The sequence below is a fragment of the Patagioenas fasciata genome, chromosome Z, assembly GCF_037038585.1.
Source record: "Patagioenas fasciata isolate bPatFas1 chromosome Z, bPatFas1.hap1, whole genome shotgun sequence".
NCBI classification, from domain to species: Eukaryota; Metazoa; Chordata; class Aves; order Columbiformes; family Columbidae; genus Patagioenas; species Patagioenas fasciata.
The window spans coordinates 50,288,287-50,310,576 of NC_092560.1; the positions used below are offsets into that span (position 1 = coordinate 50,288,287).

At 37.6% G+C, this 22,290-nt stretch overlaps 1 protein-coding gene across 3 annotated transcripts in view; it reads left to right on the forward strand.

Moving 5' to 3' along the window:
- COMMD10 (COMM domain containing 10) overlaps positions 1-22,290 on the forward strand; it is a 130,099-nt gene that overhangs the window by 83,541 nt on the left and 24,268 nt on the right. For 2 of the 3 annotated variants that reach the window (XR_011736441.1, XM_065861120.2), the window contains one exon: positions 22,122-22,181. The exons of the other annotated variant lie outside the window; for it this stretch is intronic. Coding sequence is in view for 1 of the 2 variants with exons in the window: in XM_065861120.2 (XP_065717192.1) it covers positions 22,122-22,181 (60 nt within the window). In the remaining variant the exon portion in view is untranslated. The remainder of the gene's footprint in view (positions 1-22,121; positions 22,182-22,290) is intronic. 3 annotated transcript variants of the gene reach the window in all.

Sequence of the window (22,290 nt, forward strand, 5' to 3'; positions counted from 1 at the left end):
TGTTATGCTAACATTAACAATTGCATAAGTATAGATGCTGTTTCTGCAAATGCTGTGACAGATACTCAGGGAGAGAAAGTCGCTTTCAGCGTCTTAAATATTTCCCTATATCCCTATATCTTCTAGACTTTTTTTCTTGTTTTGTGTCTCTTTTGTCTCCTGCCACACACAGTATGCTTTCCTGCAGAACATTAAACTTACACATTGAGTGTTATTTTATGACTTAAGATTCCTAAATCATTAGAGCAAATTATGGTTTTATAGTATTCTTTTTCTTTTTTTTTTTTTTCATATTAGGAAAATACCAATCTTGCCAATTCTTTATTTCTATTAAAAAAGGTGGACATAAGTCAAGTACATGCCTTTATTGAAATAGTTCAGTGTTAGTTGGTGTGATCTTAGCTGGAGTGATGTTAATACAATTGCAGACTAAAATCACAGAATTCTATTAAAGGCAATGAAAATATTTCTTCTTGAATAGAATTTTTACAGAGTCTTCATGGTACACATGACATTGTTTGTGATGAGGAAAAGATACAACCTTAGTAAATAAATCTGGGTTTAGAAGTTAACATACATGAATGATCAAATATTCTTGTTTAGCTTACTATAGACTCCAACTAAGATTAAGAAATTTAAATAGTCTACTCCTTTGCCCTTTAGATAAAATTCTAAATGCTAAGGTCCTGAAACAACCAACCAACCAATACCAACAAAAAATCCCCAACCCAGTAATGAAGTGTTCTTGACTGTGTTAAAAACATAAGGCAATTTAATAGGTATTAATGCTTTGTGTGATATAAATGTTTTGGATTAAATACTTTTATTTTGCTTTCAATAAATATGAATTTACGTGCTAAATTCAGAGAAGTTGTGGCTTTATTATCGAAAAATTTCTCTCCAAAGTTTTGGTAGAGGAAAGAAGTACAGCCTAAGCACATTCAGTTTTGGGGTGGCTAGGTGACAGTACTGTGTGGTAGTGTATCAACTTTGTAATGATTAGAGGTGACTCAGCCATTATCAGAAGGTAACATCTACCTTCTACCAGAAAGTCTCTTCCTCATGGTTTTGAGAGGTTTACTCACATTACTCATTTTACTCTCTATGGGTAAAAATATGTCAGCTGAACCGTTCTGAATTGTGCCGCTCTAACCAGTTGTATATGCACAGAAATCAGCTGTTCTTTTAACATCAGCTGATAAACAATTGGCAACTATTGCAAGTCATTACCAGGTTTCTTGGAGTGGAGATCCTTTTCACATTGCTAACATGCTGTTATCTAAAGACATACCAACTTCCGAAGCATATTTAGACATGTTCAGGCAGAATCCAGTTTTTTGTAGCAGGTTGCTGGGAGGTTTCTACAGGAAAGCAGCAGGCTATATTTTTATGAAGTAAGAGACTAACCACATGGCCTTGAAGTGATAACCTTACATAGGGGTTTTGCCTGAGGAAGGAAGAACATTCTCCTATCTAGAGATGGAGTACTCACTTTGATAGTACTCACTTTGGCCCCTCAGTTCAAGAAGGACAAGGAACTGCTGGAGAGAGTCCAGAGTAGGGCAACAAAGATGATTAAGGGAGTGGAGCACCTCCCTTATGAAGAAAGGCTGAGGGAGCTGGGTCTCTTTAGTTTGGAGGAGACTGAGGGGTAACCTTGTTAATGTTTATAAATATATGAAGGGTTAGTGCCATGAGGATGGAGCCAGGCTCTTCTCGGTGGCAAACAATGATACAAGGGGTAATGGGATCAAACTGGAACACAAGAGGTTCCACTTAAATTTGAGAAGAAACTTCTTCTCAGTGAGGGTGACAGAGCACTGGAACAGGCTGCCCAGGGGGGTTGTGGAGTCTCCTACTCTGGAGACATTCAAAACCCATCTGGACACCTTCCTGTGTAACCTCATCTAGGTGTTCCTGCTCCGGCAGGGGGATTGGACTAGGTGATCTTTTGAGGTCCCTTCTAATCCCAAACATACTGTGATACTGTGATAGGGGGAAAAAAAAATCAATTACGTAGTTTTTACGCTCTGGCTATGATTTTTAGTAGTTAGTCCTGCTTCTACTTAAATTTATTATTTTACTATAAATTTAATAATAAGTCTATTAATAGTTAACACATTATTATCCGTTATTTGATAGAAAAAGGGATCATTGGATTCTTCTATTTGCAAAGTCTAAGTGTAAAAGAAATAATATGTATTTACTCTGAAGAAACTGTAACTGAATCAGGTATTTGTGTGTACTTAAACATAATGTAATGTTCTGTAATTCCAAGCTTAAGGGATAACAACCCTTTTGTAAAAAAAGGCAGTTTCTGCTTTAGGAATGGGAATGCAAAATGGAAGGGAATATCCAGATTTTTTTAAAAAGAAAAAAAAAATAAAATAATGGATGTTTGCAAGATTGTTGATGGTGAACAGTACCTCTGTTTCATCGTCAGTGGAATTTCATGATAATAATAATTATTATTATTGTTACTATTAAAAATAAAAATCAACACGATTCATACTTTTAATAATTGTATATTGATTACAACTAAAGTGATGATTTACCTACTCCTGCAGTTAAGAATCTTCTGTTTTTTGAAAGGAAATAAAAGACTCCCAAATAATGAGTTCTATGTGTAGAAAAAAAAATGAATTCTGCAGTAAGGAGAAGCTGGACTAAAGGTGGGGAGAAACTGAACTAATAGATAAGGTGCTTTGTCAGTTAACGCAAATCCCTTGTTATTGCATTATAAAATATGCCTTGCTAAAGCAGAGTGGATAAGAAGTAGTATAACCTTTAACTAATATCTCAATTTATTCCCCACAGTTTGACAATAGCATGACAATTAACAGATGGAGAGAAGGCATTTACTGAGATTAGCAATACAACTGTCATTGACTCATAATAACTTTATAAAGGGAGCTGGTATATCAGGATCTGGGTTTTTTTAGTTGAAACTGAAGTGCTGGTACACTCACATAAGAAGTTCTTTGGAAAGTCTTGCCCAAAAGTGTGAGTGCAAACCTTGTAACATGGGTTTAAGGGAAGAAGGGACAATCTTGTGAATAGTGGTCTCTTGAGGGTTATTAGGCAGATAAACCCATATGAGGCTCAAGAAATCCTCTGGGAGTGTGGGAGGGTGTTTGATGGCATTGCACATACACTGCTGCTTCTAAAGTCATTGATTTCAGAGTGTTTGCAGTGAAACTGGAAAAATCTGAAAATGAGATTATTGTTTTAGCTGTAAAGCTAATTATTTCATAAGAGAAGGTTTGCCTGCTCATTTCTGCTGCCTTTCTCATTCCAGATCTTTACTCTGTAATTACTGGTGTTTCATCCGTTGTGTGACTTACTTGAAAATTTGTCAGGTTTTGTGTTTTGTGGTAGCATTCAACTGAAGGCCCAGTTGGGTCTATTACTTCAACACTGGACAAAAATTGTGATGACAAAGATTGTATTTCAGAGTTTATTTTGTCAGTTAAACAGACACTCGTGCGAGGGTTCTTTCCATACTGTAGTTAGATTTGTTAAAAATGAAATAATGGTCAATGACTTCTGAAGGCCAGATACCCAATTTCAGCAGGCAGTTTCAGCGACCTTTGACAACAATGCCAAAGTGTTTGAAATATATACCTGCAAACAGACAAAGGGAGAAGGTCTGAAGAGAGGTTACTGATTAAAGTTGATGTAATGGAAGTGGAAATGAAGTTGCAGGTAACAAGGCATGACAAAGTGTGCTTCTTCCTGGAGTGTTTATGTGCTTTGAAGTTTGAGAAGCAAGTTTTTTAAGGGAGGATGACTGTGACTCGGGGATCTTCTCAGATTAGGAGTCTAACATTAAATACGCCTGTGTTTTCCAGATCCTTTGATTTTGTGTTACTGCAACAGAAAATAACTTCCTTCTCCAAGGCTGTATCTCTCAATTCCATAGCAATACTGGTTATTCCTATGACATACTTTAATGTCTCTTGTGAAGTCATTTGTAACACAGGAAAAAAGGCATTTGGTATCTTAGATTTCTTTAATGATTTTTTTTTCCACATCTGATTTATTTTTCGGTCCTCTGATGTGTCTGCTTCTTCTTGGACAAAAACAAATACAGGCATGTTTTAAAAATAATGCCACTTACTTGTTTTGTCATGGTGGCATAAAATACATGCATCTCAATTGCCACCAAAAGTAGTTTGGGATAAAATGTGTGCATATTGAGAAAATTAATATTGTCAGTCAGCTCGCTGTACAGATATGTGACCTACTCATGTTAAGACTGGCATTCTGATTCTATTCTGATAGCCCCATTGTTATTAATATATGCTGCATGGTTCTGACCTGCTTTGTTTAGAATGCGTGTTGGTTTTTAATGTGTGTGACATTTAAGGTTTATGGATTAAAAAAAAATGTTTTTCCAAAATTAAAAAAAAATCTCTTACATTTTTAATAGGGTTTACAGAAGAGCTGCTCTGCATTTCCCCTCCAGCAAGATGGTACATTATTGAATTAAGTGTCAGTATTTCTGTGGCCATGTAAGATTTAATACGATGGGCAAAGTTATTAATTGTCTTTTGGAATGGACAGATGGATTTGCCTGAAACCTGCTTGTTAATTAATTGGATTTTTTTAAAAATGAGTAATTTTCAAATGAGATTTCAGACTTCTAATTCTTTGATAAAAACACGTTTATATTGTAGCCCTGTATTTTTTTTAGAAGTATATGTAGAGGGCCACAAGAAAACATGACTTTGTGTGATTTGTACATGTTTTGTTGGAGTGTGAAAGCAGAACCTAGGTAGTATAGCAATTCAAATAATCTTTCATGCAAAACATGTCCAAACTTGGACTGAAAATAAAGAAAAATATCTGAAGAGTCAAGCTGTTACTGCTCTTCACTGCAGCATGAGGGAACTGAATTTACCACTTGTTTATACAAATCTGCACTTCATTCCTAATGGAAAAAACATAAATTACCACTACGAAATTACGCATGACGCAAGTTAGCACTCTTACAGTCTCCTAAGCTTTTTCAGAAGTGCCACTTTTAAAACTTCAGCTTTCAGTGTTGAGGATCAAGAGGAAAATTAAATCAGCAGAAGCATTTGCAAGCCATTTCATCTTTCAGCAAAACAGAAAACTGAACATCTCGACTGTGGTTGAATGAATGTATCGAGAAAGCATTAGGGTATATAGCCAGTCTGATCTGGTGCTGTGCTGTAGATGACACACAAACCTGCGAACAAAGGTAGTATGTATTTGGTAAATTCTCTGGGTTGCTGGAAAGCATGAATATATACGTTTTTATAGACTTACATTTACCACTTTAGCTCTTTTAATCTATGCTGATATAGGATTAATTCTATGCGTACATTGAAAGCTCTTACTTTTCGCCTGCTCCGTTCCTCCCCTTTGTCCACTTAAATATGTCTTAACCGTAATAAAATTCTTTTGTTGCTGAGCATGTACATAAAACGTACATGCCCCTGAACACGTTTCATTTTTGTTAAAAAGAAAACTTGCTAAAATCAGTTTACTTAATTTCACGTGCCTTTTTCCTTCCCTGTTATTCAAAAGAGCTTGAATTGGGGGGGAAAAAAAAAATGTTGAAAAGGACAGAATACAATATTTTAAATACTGAATGCTGCATATATACACTTGATATTTACCCACAGGTTTTGTAATGTTTTTTCCTTTGATATTAGATTTTCTTCATTACAGTAGTGTGCAAGGAGCCATTTCTGATATAACATGAATAGGCTCCCTGACAGGGGACCAGAAAAGAAGGAAATTTGAAAACTCAGTAATAAGTCGACTGCAATTCACTGAAAAGCAGTTACAAAAAAGCTCAATAATAAAGCGTTCAATGAAAAATAGCTATGCTGGCAAAACTGTTTGGAATTCTTTGAGACTTTACTATGAAGTGAATGGAAGATCTGTAGATTCTTAAAAATTGTTTACTTAGCTGAAGGTATTAAATAAAATTATTGCACTGATGGAGCAGAAAGTTTTTATCGCTACAAAACATAACATCGGTATTTAACTTTTTGAAAAAAAGAAAAAAATATATATTTTGACTGCTAAGGTCAAATCCTTGTTCAGTAGAAATAAGCTGGTTGTGGGTGTATTTTTTTAATATATGGACTTTATGTTGGTCTATGACCATAGTCCAGCAAAAATCCATTTTAGCAGTAGAAAAAAATCTGGTGGTGGTGTCTGCTGTGGTCAGTCCCTTGTAATAGGGAGAGCCATAAGCTTTTCTTGCTGTAAGAAAGGTCTCTGGTCTTTACTGTATTATACATTGTTACTTTGCAGAACCTAAAGAGACTACCCTTCTCTTCATGCTCTGCTCTTCAAACATGCTTAGGGAAGATCAGTGTGTGTTTCCTGTACCAAGAGTCTGCCTTGGCTATGAGATGGGGGAGTATTTTGTTTCTCTTCACTTAAGTGGTGTTCAGACCAACAGAACATGCAAACTGTTTTTTTCATGCTCTGAGTTATGAGTGAGAGCCCCTACCTCATTCACACAGCTTCCAGTGTAGTAGTTTAGAAACAGAGGGGGAAAGGCTGTTATTGAAGCCCAGGTGTCATGTAATTGAGCATTACAGGGATGGCGAAAGGAGGATTGTTTTTTCCTTCTGGCTCCTCAAATACAGAGAAATGGCAGGGCTGGACAGTAGCTGCTACTGCAGGCTCTTGATCCTGAGTCTTTTCCAGGTTCTGTGTTGATTTCTCATTGATCTACATGAACTTACTTTGTAATCCTCAGCTACCATTGATCTTGCACATTTTCTAGGCTATGAAGCCATTGCATATTTAAACCACTGTGGCCATGGTAGAAAACAGGATTTGTGACAAGGCTATACTTCGTTTTAGAATTCTTGCATTATTTTGCTCTTTTAGCTGTAGTCATTCAGCTGGAGAGGATTTGGGTGTTTTTTTTATAGTCAGCAGCTACAAGCAGTGGGATGCGTGGCTTTTATGACGTAACCAATGTAAACTGTCTTAAAATTTCATTAATTTGTTTAGGTTTTCAGTATGGATCTCTGTCAGTGTTTGATGTATTTTGGGTTCTGTGAACACAGTGTTAGCAAAATGCGTTCTATAAGAAAATGCAGCTATTAAGGAGGTGATGCCATGCCGCATTAAACACAAGTGCAGAAAATGCAGCATTTTCTAGTAACTATTATTATTATCATATTAATACTGCCCTATGAGATTCCTTGTGCTATGGCTTCACAGTAATGAAATATTACAGGGAGCTTTTGGGTAAGAGCTTTCAGCAATGTAATTTACAGCCCCATTTTGATATGTCTTCACTTCTTCCATCTCTTGTTTGCTTGGAAATATTGCCACATACTGGCCTGTAAATAGCATTTTCCGTTCAATTCACAGCCAGTCAGTACCCAGAGAAGAAATTAAGCCTAATGCCATGGTTTCAGAATTAAGTTTACGCCATGGAGTCGAGGCGTGATTTCACAATCATTAATACTGTATCTCTGCACTACCCAATTGCTCACAGAAGAATTGTAATGTTGGGTACATGATTGCCATTCTGTCACATTATCTGGAATATATGCCACTAATACAGAGTTTATGCCAGCTTTGTGTTTTAATGCTGTCTTTATTCTGAGAGAATGGGCTATGCAGCCATTAATGCCAAATTAACCTATTGACTTTCTGTTAGACACATTTTAACAGTTGAAGTGAATCTAGTACCTTGTTTTATCTGACCTTACTGGTTTGATTCTACACCGAGAGCCCTATGGCTAAGCGATGGTCTGAATGGCAGCATCTAGAGGTGTAACTGACTAATAGCAGCAATTTTTTACCCAAGAGATCTAGCCCCTTTGGATATTCAGTCCTATCTTGCTATTCATGGATCTTTTATACTCTTTTTCAAGTTTCAGAGCTATTGTAGATTGTGCTGGAATACTTCTTCTTTGTTTAAAAATCATTAATCAGATTCCAGTTGCAGCACGTTTGAACTGGTGGTGATAGACAAGCAAGAGGTCAGCAGTGTCTTTGGATCCCAAGACTGACCATTCAGCACCCTTGTGTGTCACTTGTGGATTTTACTGGCCTTCTACCAAGTTACCTAGATAATCCTTCTGGCAACTTTTACTGCTGATCAGCCATTATCTATTGAAATGACTTGTACATCCAGTTCCATATCTTCTAAGAGTGAAGAACAGTGACCATCTAAAAGGTGTGATTGCTAGCTTCTAGGGATTTCAGGGTTGACTCCCTGTGAAAAATAGTCAGAAAAATTGGTTCTACATGGGAGGATTGAAGTTGTATTCCTTATCAAGTCTTCAGCTAAGGGATGGTTATTATTTATTACCAAATATCATTCTTCATTATGAGGTGGGCTCTCTGAACAGATGAGATCAGTAATCTGTAACAAGATAAACTAAAATCACTTATCATAGAGGTACAATTTAATGCTGAAACTGTTACAGATAGGATGCAATTAGATTCCCCATTCTTAATCTTGTTTCAAACTCAGCGAACCAACTTTTCCTAGTGTGTCTTCCATGTGATGCACCCAGATGATAACCATTCAGATAATGCTGGAATCCCCCCAGTTTCTTAACATCTGTCCTGTACTGGGGGTGTGCAGGACTAGATGCAGTGTCTCCGGTGAAGCCTCACTAGTGCCAAGCAGAGGAGAATCGCTTCACTCTGCCTGAAGACTGTGTTCTTGCTAATGGAGGTAAATGCTCTCTTATCTTCCTCATACAATGGGTTATGTTTTAAGACAAGAAGTCTCTTGTTGTGCATGTAGAACTATTGAAGGATCTACTCAGAACTTCAGAAGGAGAAGTTTTAGTTTCCAAAGAAAAAATGAATGGAAATTCTTTCTGGATCTTTAGTATTGAAAAGTTTTCATTCATTGCTGTACCAAGAGTGGTGGTTGTTGAATGGCCTGCAGTTTTTACAGTTTTTACGTTCATGTTTTAATACTTTAAACGCTCAGAAAACATAAACAATTACTGGAGAAACATTTCAGTTCAAGCACAAAAACTCTCTTTGTTTATTTACCAACTTACTGATACAGAGATGTGGTGTATTCCTCTTGCATGCTCAGGCTGTATTGTGACATTTTAGATTTTAATACCTCTATAGACTTCAACTTTAACAAAATTAATGCCACCAATAAAAAAAAATCATAAAACCAAAACAACCACAAACAAACAAAAAGCATAAACAAACACACATCCCACCCCCCAACAAAGTGTGTGGGGGGGCGGGATCAGGGAAGAGGGAAGTATTGCATTTAGCAATTTGAGACCTGGATTGCCAACTGTCAAATTAACTGTTGGATCTACATATTTCTTAGAGCCCCTCTGATCCCATACTGCCTTTGCCTGAACACCAGAGTTCTGACTAGTTTGTGGCTGCAGACAAGTTAATCTGTTTATCTTCAAGATAAACAAAACAATCCAAATAGAATTGATTCTCCTACACAGCAGTGCTTTAATCATGTTAAAATAATGGTCCCAAGCATATTGGACTATTTGTTCTCATTAAAGCAAGTGGTCTGCAATTTTGATAATTCATTCCTGTGTGCAGGGCTGTGGAATTACTCTCCTTTCAGCAGGCACAAAACTTTTCTCATACCTGGAATCTAATGGCATCTCCCTGTATTGTGTGTGTGCGTGTGCGTGTGCATGTGTGTGTGTGTGTGTGTGTGTGTGTGTGTGTGTGTGTGTGTGTGTTCAACTTTTAATTCTGTCACTCACCAGTAGGAGAGCACAGATACTCTTAATATGCTTTTTTGTAAGACTGCTGTCACCCTGCAGCCTCAGCTGAGTACCTGACCAGGTTAATCAGGTATCCTTCTAGTTCATCAGTTCATCTGTCAATCATTTGTTCTCCCAGTTCGTTTTTCTGCTGGTCAGTACACAGTTTTAGACATTGAATGCAACCAGAGCACTGCTGTGGTACTAACTGGATAGTCATACCCTAAAGGCGTACAACAGCCCAGAATATGGGAGAACATACAGTGAGTTCAAAATAGTTTAAGCTTTCCCTGAGACTGGAAAATATTTCTGTTGTGTAAAGGAAAGTCTGATGTAAACGTCCCCATTTAGCCAGTGGGAAAGCAGCTACTATCCCTGGTAGTACTCTTCACCATCATATTATTCTTTCTCTGTTTAAACTAAACACAGTGGCGTATGTAAAAACTGCATTTATTTGTGTAATATTGCATGTGTCATTATGTCAGGCTAGAAATAATCTTTTTTTAAACCTACCATACCTGCATATCACTCTTCTTCGTTGTTCCCTTTAGCATCACCTCATTACTTATGTCTTAAGACGAGAAAATCTAGCTGTTTTGCATTTGGATGTATTGAGAGTCAAGCTATTTCAGTATTAACTGGAATCATTCTAATTTGTCTGAATGTTGTAGTACAAGTATTAAAATGTATATAGTACAAGTATTAAAATGTCTGTAAAATAATGTCCAATATTAAGAAGACATATATGTTTGAGCCCTGGAATGGTTCTGGTTGGAAGGTGACTTTGAAGATCACCTAGTCCAAGCCACCCTGCTGTGGGCAGGGACATCTGGCACTAGATTGCGTTGTTCAAAGCCCCGTCCAGCCTGACCTTGAACACTTCCAGTGATGGGCTATCCACAACTTCTCTGGGCAACCTGTGACAATGTCTCACAACCTTCATTTTTAAAAAAATATCTTCCTTATGTTAAATGTACATCTACCCTCTTTCAGTTTAAAACGGTCACCTCTTGTCCTGCCACCTGCAGGCCCTGGTAAAAAAAAATCTCCATCTTTCTTGTCAGCCTTCTTTAAATGCTGAAAGGCTGCAATAAGGTCTCCCTAGAGCCTTCTCTTCTCCAGGCTGAACAACCCCCGCTCTCTCAGCCTGTCTTCGTAGCACAGCTGTTCCAGCCCTCTGATCATTTCGGTGGCCTCCTCTGGACCCCCTCCAACAGGCCCACGTCTCTCCTGTGCCGAGGGCTCCAGAGCTGGATGCAGGACTCCAGGTGGGGTCTCACTACAGAGGAGCAGAGAGGCAGAATCACCTCCCCTGACCTGCTGCTCACGCTCCTTTTGATGCAGCTCGAGATACAAATTGGCCTTCTGGGCTGCCAGCGCACATTGCCACCTCATGTCCAGTCTTTCATCCACCAGCACCCCCAAGTGTTTCTCCACAGGGCTGCTCTCCATCCCTTCATCCCCCAGCCTGTATTGATAGTAGTGGGGGTTGCCCCAACCCAGCTGCAGTACCCTGCTCTTGGCCTTGTTGAACCTCAGGAGATTCGCATGGACCCTCTCCTCAAGGTTGACAGGGTCCCTCTGGGTGGCATCCTGTCCCTCAGGTGTGTCAACTGCACCACTCAGCTTGGTGCCCTCCACAAACTTGCAAAGATTGCACTCAGTTCCACTTTTTGTGTCCTCATTGAAGACAGTGATGAAGATATTAAATAGTATTGGTTCTAGTGTGGAGCCTTGAGGGACACCACTCGTTACTGATATCCACTTGGACACTGAGCCATTGAGTATAACTGTTTGGATGTTGCCATCCAGCCAATTCCTTACCCATCTACCAGTCCATCCATCAAATCCATATTCCTCCAATTTAGAGATAAGAATGTGGGGAGCAGTATGCGTGTTGAAAACCTTCTCATGACTAAAAGGAGGACAAAGGTTGTGTTAAATTCCTTTCCATAGTAACATAGAAATAGTCTTTCAATATAAAATATTTAAATAATTTCCTTTTTTTTCGACATTAAATATAAAACCTTTGGTAGTCGACAAATATATTCTTAGCATTCTCTCCGTAAATAAGAGGAGGTGTAAGAAAAATCTGGACACAGGTTAGTTTAAATACTATCTTAGATTGAAAATCTAAATATAAATGCCCAACCCATATATTACACTTTTAATTTGTGTTATAATCAGTGTAGACAAGACATTAAACAAATCATGAGCTTTCAGTATGTTTTTGGAAGAAGTAACTTAGTATCTTAAACATAGGTTTAAACGTCAGTTTGTAACATAGTTCATGCAACCAAAGTAGTGTTTTCAAACTGACCTGTAACACCTTATTTTTCCCTTTGAAGGATATGTGTGTTTAAAAGGGAAAAATCTAAAAGACATTAAGCATAGTTTAAATATTAATTTCATTTCTGTCTTTAGGAAAAGATTATGCCATATAATATCAGTTTTTATTCCTTGCTTTGCCATTTCAGTTTTGCATCATGCAAATTTTAGAGCTAAACACAGTCATTTTGAGAGAAAAACAAAAAGTATCATGCTTTTGATATTCACTGAAACCATTGCAGCCAGCCTGAATACTGCATTGTACTCCAGCCACCTGCAGAATAATCCAAATCTGCTTCTGTATTTCTTCACATTGCTCACTCTCTTTTAAAGCAACCTGTATGAACTGTAATTCAGTAGCACACAGACTTGAAGAAAATAAAAAGGGATTTGATACCCTCTTTCAAATTGCTTACGTTAACTGAAAGTGGGGGATTTTCATCCCTGAGGGGGTATTACCTACATACTTATATTCATATTCTGGCTTTGAAGGAAACTTGCTGAGTGGTTTGATTTCATCTTCATTTTATGTGAAAACACACAACCCTTGTAGTACTTTCTGTCCTTAGCAGCCTGTCCAGTTTTCTTTGTAAGCTGTGAGAATTCACACCACTGCATCAAGTTTTGAATAGCTTTTCAGGAAAAATAACAAAGAAGATTGCTGAAATTAGATTGTCTGAAATAAATAGCTGATTTTTTACATCATCAGAACATGTGTAACCTTTATGGACAAACTGAGAAAGAAAAGTTGTTGTTGAATTGCTTCATAATAAGGAGTTGTTTACGCGTTCCTCTGAATTTTGTACAGTCATAATCAGAAAGGACCAGCTAGTCTCTTTTTTTTTTTTTTTTAATTGTTGGAAAAGCTTTTTTTTTCTATTTTGAGAAACTTTGCTTTTGAAGACCTCTTCCAGTTTCGCAGTGTGCCCTGTTGCCAGAGAAATGTTGGTGTTTGCTTGTGTGAGGGTCTGACATCAGTGTGTCCTTCATCCAAATGGGTAGCTCAGGTTCAAGGCCTTGCTGAATTGCTTCTGGTGAGGAAGAGGTACTGGCTAGGAGTTTGTTTGTGAATCTGGCATTTATTTGTGAATTGTGAGTATTGTTGCAAAAGCTGTACATCTGTTATATTTCTTGGAGTACAATAAAAACAAGCAGTGACTTCCTAATTAAACTAAAAAAAGAGGAAAACAATATACATTACTTTACAAACAATCTTATTCCCTGATAGCTCTGTCTTTGATCCTGCTGGGAACTAGATGGATAGTTAACATCCCTCACTCCCCCATGGCTTTCAAGCTTCCTTCAGCAGCTGAAATTTGTGTGCAAGCACCCAGTTGCTGGCTGCTGGAGTGATTTGCCCACTGGAGATCAGAGATATGCTTACTGATAGCCACTAACACCCTTTTAGCACAGAAAGAAACTCAAACATTTTATCTTTGCTTGTCTGCTTAACAAAATCCAAATTGGTGATACGCTGAGTGACCCATCCCAAACAAAAGAACTAATTTACAAATTATCTAATCTTGACATTTTGTAAATATTTAAGCAGATTTTTTGAAAGGTTATCTTCACATCAGTTACATTGATTTCACATGGATCTGAGCTTCCTTAGAAGCTGCTGTCTTTTATCCAGCCTCTTTTCTTCTGCCTCGGTAGAAACAATAGATGCTTTCAAGTTTTCTGGTGGTAAAGAGAGGCTTTTGGTGGTAAAACAATGAATTGTTGCAGTATCTTATTTAAACCAGGTAGGCTCAGAAGCTGCAAAAATATGCCAGCTTCCTCCATTCATCTAAAGCGTTCATCATCTGGATGACTGCACTACATCAAATTCCTGTTGGAGCAGTTGCTCTAGATGTGGATGCAGATGACAATAAGCCAAGTTTCTTCCGCTGGACACAGGAGGTTTTGTTTGGCTTTTAGCTGAGACCAGAGGGGTGGCTTCCTGGGCACTTTGGATCACAATTTGAGCTTTCTCGAAGTCCAGCTTTCTTCAGACCCAACACTGCATGTCCATCTGATTTGAACATAAAGGACTTGTAACTCCATGTGAATCATGTCAGCTAAAAGCAAACTGTGTGATAAGGTCTCTGAAACCATGTTGTTGAGCTACTTTCCTTGCTGTAGAAGGTGATGACCATTGGATATCTACATGCAAATCTATGTCAGTCTGACTTCTGTGCTGCAGGGCTGAACTTCACTGTCCTGAGATACTTACTGAGCTGTAGTGTTTGCTATTTGAGTCCATAATATTAAGTTTTCAAAAGATGATGACGCTAGGCTAGCATTGCACTCAATATTTATGCTCAGTTCTGTTAGCTTCCTAGAATTGGATTATTTTCTGAGTACAAAGATGGAAATACTTTGTAACTGTGCCTACGTGACAACTTTTCATGTGTACTTTGTAAAAAACTAACTTGATTGTGATTGAATTTGGTGAACATATGAGGTCAGAAAAGCCTGACAGCATTTCTGGAGCCAGCATGCCTATTGCTGGGCTCTCTTTCTTCAGCAGTAGTTCTCTATGGGTGCAAGCATAAGAAGAAATGCGAATTCCTTATCATTCAAGGTGACAGTAAGACTACTGTGTCGGTCTTGATGTGAGATATCTTTAGAATAGAAATGTGAATTTACTGCTCTTCATGGTGTTTGAAGACTTAAATGATAGTTCCAGTGGAAATAAATGAAACACAAGAGTTGTAACTCCCTGTTTTTCCTTGCAGTGTTCATTACCTTTTTTTTTTTTTTTTTTAATATATATTAGAATTTCTATGCCAAATAAGATGCATAAAAACTTGAAGGATCAGAGAATTTAATTTCTTCTCTGGAACAGAATTATTCAGCCATCAAAGTAGAGTTCTGTCTAAAAGAAGAAATTTATGTTCTGATAGTTACAGACTGCACACTGTGTAAGCAATATGCAACAATTAGTGTGGGTGTGCTTTCCCAGAGACTTTTTTCCATACTTGAAACAGTGACATTTAATAGGAAGAAAGGGTATATTTGTTTTGAATTTTTAGTGAGGTTGCTTCTTCAGAGAGCTTTTTACAGTATTAGGATTACAGTATAGTTTGCAAAATTAGGTGGGAGATGAAGTAGAAAAGTTGTCATTATTAGGACCTGTGTTCCTTAGATCAGTCAGTGGTAGCCTTAGTAGTTGTGTGGTGGTCTATTAGTGGAGGAAACTAACAATTTTCAAATATATTTTTTTACTGGATACTGTATTTGAGAATTATACCAACATGTTTTCCTAGTGAATCCTGAAATTACACTGACACATTTGTGTGGATGGATGCTTTATACTGTTAGTGGCTGATCCCATACGGAAACCAGTGAGAAATCTATAATGAACTTGTGCTGTGTGGAGTTGTCTTCAAAGAAGGGAAGGACATGTGGAGGTATATACAAAATATAAAACAAGCGTAGATTCAAGTCAGCCTTTTAGTAGATCTTCTATAACCTGTTTTCCGTATGTGGAACACACAGGGAGGTATCAGTAGAAAAGACCTGCTTTTAAATATTTCTTGTGATAGGCATGCACTGATACATATTTACCAGCTATTTCACCAAAAAGTGTGTTTCTTCACTGTGATGTTTTGTAAAAGTGTACTTAACATAATCTTTGCACAGAAGTGACAACCCTACAACTCCAGATTTTTGGTTTTGAGAGGTTTTCCGTGCTAAAGTGTCATTAATAGTCCAACCAACCTGATGATGTTATTTATAGGAATGTAAATTCCTAGTACATTCAGGGCGAAGGAACCCTCTGTTGGAACAGCTGTTGGAAAAAACACTTTGCTGTTTCCCTTTTCTTTAGCAAGATGGTATTTACTCTGACTAGGTGTATTGAGGTAAACTTGTTTCCAGATAATTGTCTCAATTTTAAAAATATTTTTCTCCCCTGCTGTGAGGAAATGGTCCTGTCTGCCTCTAATGATCTGTGATCTTCCCAGCCTATGTGGTCTTTCTAGTAGTTGTGTCCCATTTCTTGTCTGTAGCTTTGCACCAGTTTGTCCAAACAGTAATGGAGAACAGGAGGAGTGAAAATGGAAATGACTGGCACTTCTTGTTGCTGTTTGGAAGTGTGTCAGGTCTTCTGCAGGTCTCCAAATGCCTACAGGATCTGTTGGCTCATGATTAGACTGGGCCATGAGTTTATTCTATGGACTTTCCATGAAAATGTGCTTAGATGATCCTGTATCTGCTGGAGTAAAATTATCTCTGTGTATCTCCAAACCATCAATTTCCAGTAACACATTGATTAGATCTTGAGAAGCAACACAGAGCTTTGGCTAGGGAGCTTACGAATACATTGCAAAGGGAGGGAAATTCATCTTTAGTATGCAGCTGATTTTGATCTCCCTAGATACCTTAGGGTACTTGAAATTCTTAAATGAAAAAGAAATGCAACTTTGAAAGGAAGAATGCAGTACAAGAACAAACTAAATGTTAACATATTGATCAGGAAAAAAGGGGTTTAGCATGAAAGATGTGCTGGTTTATAGCAGTTGCACACTGAGACTTGAAAATGCATGTTATTCGGCATGATTTTTTTTCCTCTACAAAAATAATTATTTGGTATTGCAAATGGAAATAAACTCGGAACAAGAATGAAGTTTGAAGGTCACATTATCTGATGATGTGAAAGAAGTGTAATTAGGAATATATGTCGGTATTTAACTCCCTGTGCTCTGCTGAATCCCTTAGCTGATTTATATCCATCTACTGCTATAGTATAAAGAAGTCTTAATTGCTGTGTCTTATGTGCAGAGAGTTAAGGAACAGGTGTGTTTTTATGCGATAGTAGTCTGTTTTAGCGCATCTGCTTTTCTTACCACACCATAATTCCTCTTTTTGACCAAACAGCTTAAACTTGCTGATAAATACTGTGAGATAGAACTTACGGCCCTCTTCTGATCGGTAAGTGCCTAAGCAGATGCACAGTTGTCCGGGGTCCAAGGAAATTTGAAGGAAGCCTGAAGTGGTGTAGCACAGATACTGGTAGGGCCAGAGGGATCTGTTTAGGAATGCATCTGAATGTGGCCCCGAACTGATTAGTTGAATTATCTATATCCTTCCGTTATATCTGAGATTTTAAGGCTGTCTAACAGGAATAAATAGGGGAATGGAATGCAAATGTGAAAATATTCTTGTCTTAAACATACCTGAGATGTGGCTCAAAATAGTATTAGGGGTTATATTAGAATGCGGAGACGGGGATATGTGTTGCCTCAGCTAGTTACTATTAACAAACTTTGCTGAATACACTGTAATTTTTTACATGTGCTCAGTCATTATCAGTAGACATTTAGTTATACAAACCAGCCTGTCCCCCCATCTGTTTGCTTCAGAATACTTGGCATTTATTTTGCAATGTCGTAAAGTCGTTACAGCTTTGCAGTTGAGAACTATTACAACAATGTAAACTTTCCGTATTCAAATTTAAAACCAGAAGTTTGTCTTTTATTTATAACTCCTAGTACCTTGCTCTATGCTTATGCTTGGGCTGGGGAGTTAAATGTGTGTAATACAGCTGGGCAATACATAAGGTTGCAAAACTGTCATTAGTAGTGAAGGCTTTTGCAGCAGTACGTTAAAACAGAAGTATCTAGAGCATTGGATTAAGGAAAAAAAAATTCCTTTTATTATAACCAGGAATTTGCCTCTGCTTTCTGAAGTATTTTAAGGAGATGTATTTTTTGCATGGTTTCCACAGTAACATTTTACAGCAAGAAGGTATTCATGTTTAAAATAAATTGTTAGCTCCGGCAATGGGAAATTGGAAAGTCTTTTACATCTTGTTTAGTTGTGTCTTCATCCTTTTTGTACTGGTGATCAAGTTAAGCTAAAAATTTGCCTGATTATTTGCTGGTTGTTATAAGCTAAGTGTATATTAAATGCTTGTGGCTATTTTTTAGATTTAGCCATACATTATGAATGGCTGCTTTGGGTAGGATAGCATGTTATAGTTGACTGGCAGTAGGAAATTATATCTTTGTTTTCCTTTCCCTTCTCGCCTCTCTGTGTCCTCCTTCCCCCTTGCCCGAGAAAATTTGGTTTTGAACAGCTGTTTTAGAGACTGGTGAAGTTGTTACGTTTTTTAAAATGATACCAGACAATAAATGAGAAGATAGGTAAGGGAAGAAAACAATCCTAATCAGTTAAACTTGTTAGAATTTCACAGACATTCTCAGGAGGCTCTAAATGGTAAATTGATACAATCTGAGAGAAGATACAATTGATACAATTGAGAGAAGAGGTAGAATGAAATCAGATTCCATCTAGATCTATGATGGCAAAATGACACTAAAATTTAATTTTAACACTTAAAACTATATTCAGTATGTAGCCAAACACATTAAACCATATGTTTCAGAAAATTTACTACCTTATTCCTTGTAATGGATTTCGAGTGATGTAAAGATTTGTCTTGGGCAGCACCTGCAATTCGCACAGAATTTCCAGTGGCAAATACAATTCTCTGTCATGTTTAACAGCAGACAAGCACACTGAACCTACTGGCAACTTTATTTAGCTGGCGATGCTGCTCATCGCCTCTTCAGCTGTGCTCATTGAGCGTTGTCAGGCCAGTGCCGTCCCTGACACTCTTCATGGGCATTGAATCACACCAAAAGCCTCTCTACACATTTTCAAAGCTTCCTGAAGAATTAATATTTAGTATTTTATATATTTCTTTGTCTTCATAGGAATAACGTCTTTGACGATGTTTCTCTGACGCTATGAAGCTGTTACACTCAAGGCTAAAGCTCTTAAAAGCAGAAGCTGGAACTTTTACTGCAACAGCGACAAAGTTTGGAATGTAATGACAAAAAAGAGTTAGAGTGACTGTGACTATGGGAATAAATTCATTTTAGTTTTCTGGTAACCCTGTTTAGTTCTCTTTCACAGGAATATGATAACACCAAAGTGAAAATGAGATGCCAGGAATGAGGGAAAGAGTAGAGTGAAGGTGAGGAATGGGAGGAAATTTATCAGGGAAGAGGAAAAGAGAATGATGGCAGAAGGAAGAAAGGAGTTAGACATCCAGCAGATTACTGTTTTCTTATTTACGTTCTGGGAAACACATACTAGGTCAGAGACAACATCTGAAAACCTGTATGTGTAGATAAAAGAACGCAGCTTAGCTGCACTTTCGTAAGTAGGCTGAGACTCTTATCTGCACACAGTGACATTTAATTAGATCAGTAAGCTGAAAGTGATTTTTTTTTTATCCTGTGTTTTAGTTATGGTTGAAAGATTATTGCCATTTGTAATTTTGAATCTTTATCTGAGCAAAATTCCACAAAGTAGATTAGGAATTTGCCTGCTCTGAGGGCTTTAGCAATAGTCTATCTATACAGTCATTTTTAATAGTACTTTACTGAGTAGTTAAAGTGGATGGTAACCTAGCCCTTTGACATGTTGTTTTAATTAGTTATTTGTGTTCACACAGAATAAAGCAATTAAGTGAATAATGGATATCTCGGCTCTGATGTTGCTTTTTCTTGTAGGGACCTAGTTACGATGTGATGGTTTTGTGGTCTATGTAGAATCTCCTGATCACATGACAGTGATTGTTTGGCACCTACCTCAAGGGACTCATGCTAGTGAGGAAGTTAATATTGTAAAAATAACCTTTTTGACTGGTGCCACACTTCTGCATGGCTTTTTGTGACACTACTCTCTGCTGAAGTGATGTAGTGCATGTACCTGGTTTTTACACACAGAAGCAGTTCTGTTTTAGCAAAGGGTTAAGTGCATATAAACAGCATATTTCATTAAAGATTGCTATATCCTCTTTTCCCATTGACACCCCCACCCCCAGATCAGAAACACAGCCTGGCAGGGCCTGATTTCTTTCAGATCTCCACAGACATTTGCCTGCCACGATGCAACATAAATTTTAGCTTAGTTATCAGACTATGATTACTAAATAATAATGGGAAGAGACAACTCAGCCTGTTCATAAAGAATAGTGATTTATGGTTTTTTAGTATAAAAAGAACCTGAATTTAAAAGATCACACTTTTTTTTTTCTTTTGCATACCCTGTCTTGTAACTTACAATAATTAGTGTAGTTAGGGGAATATAGGAAAGACAAGCTTTCCAGTTTCTATTTTATGATGATCCAGTCTATATTTATATGAGAAGTTGATCTTTTTGCTCATCTGAAACAGTACGAGAAGATGCCCATCTTGAAAGCAACAGGGCTGAGAGTAATTTGATCTGGTGGCTGGAGGTGTCACACACCCACTGCCCCTCTCTGCAAAGCCGCTGTATCAAAACCCAGCAGACTCTTCTGCCAGAAACCATGCAGGAGGTGACCCTGACTATTCGTTGTGACTGATAAACTCTAAGATATATGGTATCTTCCTTTTATTCAGAACCTCCTCTTTTTTTTCAGTTTCGCTTCCATTCAGACAGCAAAATCCTTCTGGAACAGCAAATGCCAAACAAACATCCAGCTGAAATGGTAGATCCATTTGCTGTTAGTGTATCTTTCTTCTTTTCTCTACCCGCTTTCTTTCTGAAAAAAACACTTGTTTGCTTTCTCTTTGTTTCTTAACTGTTAGAAAGCCTTTAAAAATGCTTTTACTTCCCTGTCACAGCATTATGCTCTTTGGAGGGAGGATCAGCTGGAGTCATGGCAAAGAGAACTGCTGTCCTGGTAGTTTTATTTTGTATTCAGCATACGATACCCAGAATTGCATTGTTCTTTCCCAGAGGGGGAAGATTGGTCTCTCATGCAAATCACTGGTCCTTTTCTAGGCTTTTGTAGCCTCCCTGAAATTGTTGGAAAGGATCCTTCTTTCTGCAGTGCAAGGAGGAGGAATTGCACCAGACAGGCTGGCCCCAGTCATTTTATCCTTTTCCTGTGTCTTACAGCTCCTTTTGAGGAGGAGGCACCAGGCAGTACCTATCCTGAGTTCCCAGGGCTTCTGCTGCTCTTGGGCATTTGGTGCGCCAAATTTAGCAGCATTGACTTAAATCGAGACTTGCATTGGTATGAGAGTACACAGAATTTGACCCATAGCCTTGTCTGTATACAAAAGTATCCTTGCTCATTTAAGCTGAATTGCTAAATAAGTGCTTTTCTACTTGTTTTAGTGGTGCATGAAGTTGGTACCAGTTAAACAAAATTATTGTGTCTACATTATTTCATCTGGTAATATTTGGTGAGTAGAGATGTCTGCAGATTCACCTTCCACAGAGCCTTGTTAGTGTTTGTGGAAATGCAGGTGTTGTCAGCAGAAATGCCTCCAAGCCTTGGAAAGTCTAACAGCAGCAGCTATAGTTACGAATGTACTTTGAAAGAAGTAAAGTGACGAAGTAGAAGAAATAGGGCTGGAAACAGTCTGGATAGATCTGCACTGTGATTGAAAGTAGCAGGCATTAAACTACCTGTTTCTTGCAAGCGAGTTAAGCAGGACAGAAATTTTAATTTAACCCCGTCTCCACAGACATCAACACATGTGTACAGAGGATTATTACTGCCATCTGTTTTATCCACAGTAGTTTCCATCAGTTATGTTAATTTTGCTTTTTTATTGTTTAAACAGTGCTTTAAAGCTGTTGTATTGTTAACTTAGGCTGAATCTGTGAGTAGATGCCTATAGCAGTGTCAGCATGCTAAGATCATAACTGTTAGATTAGTGAATGAAAGTATTAACTCTGTGCCGGTGCAGTACATTAATAGCTGTGCAAATTCAATCAAGTACACTACTGACTTTGTCATTGTGTAATGGTATTTACCAGATCTTAGACAAACTCCTGAGTAAGATGAGTGTAATCTTTCATTTTTATCTGACTTAAAAATAAGGTAACAAAATCATTTTCATAGAATATTTTATTATTGTTATTATTATTCTTCGCAGCAGGAGAATAGATGTAGACTTGAATTCTTCACTGAAATGAAATATACGTATGTGAGGGACTTTCTAGTGAACGGAAGGAAAGCTAACTGTTGCAACCATTCTCTTTCACATAGCTTAATTTCACGTTCTGAATTATTAGAATGAATAAGAAAAAAAAATATGCTTATTCTTTTTTTTTTTTTTTTTCCCTTCACAGAACCTGAAGAAAGTGTTTGTAGAATTTAATCACCAGGAGCTGTTTGAGTTCTATAACAAGGTCTGTAGATTTTACAATACTACAGTTTCTTTGTAAACACCTTATGCTGCTCAGCAGGAAGTGTTGACTATATGAATTGAAGCTAATGAAACTGGGAGGAAAATGGATC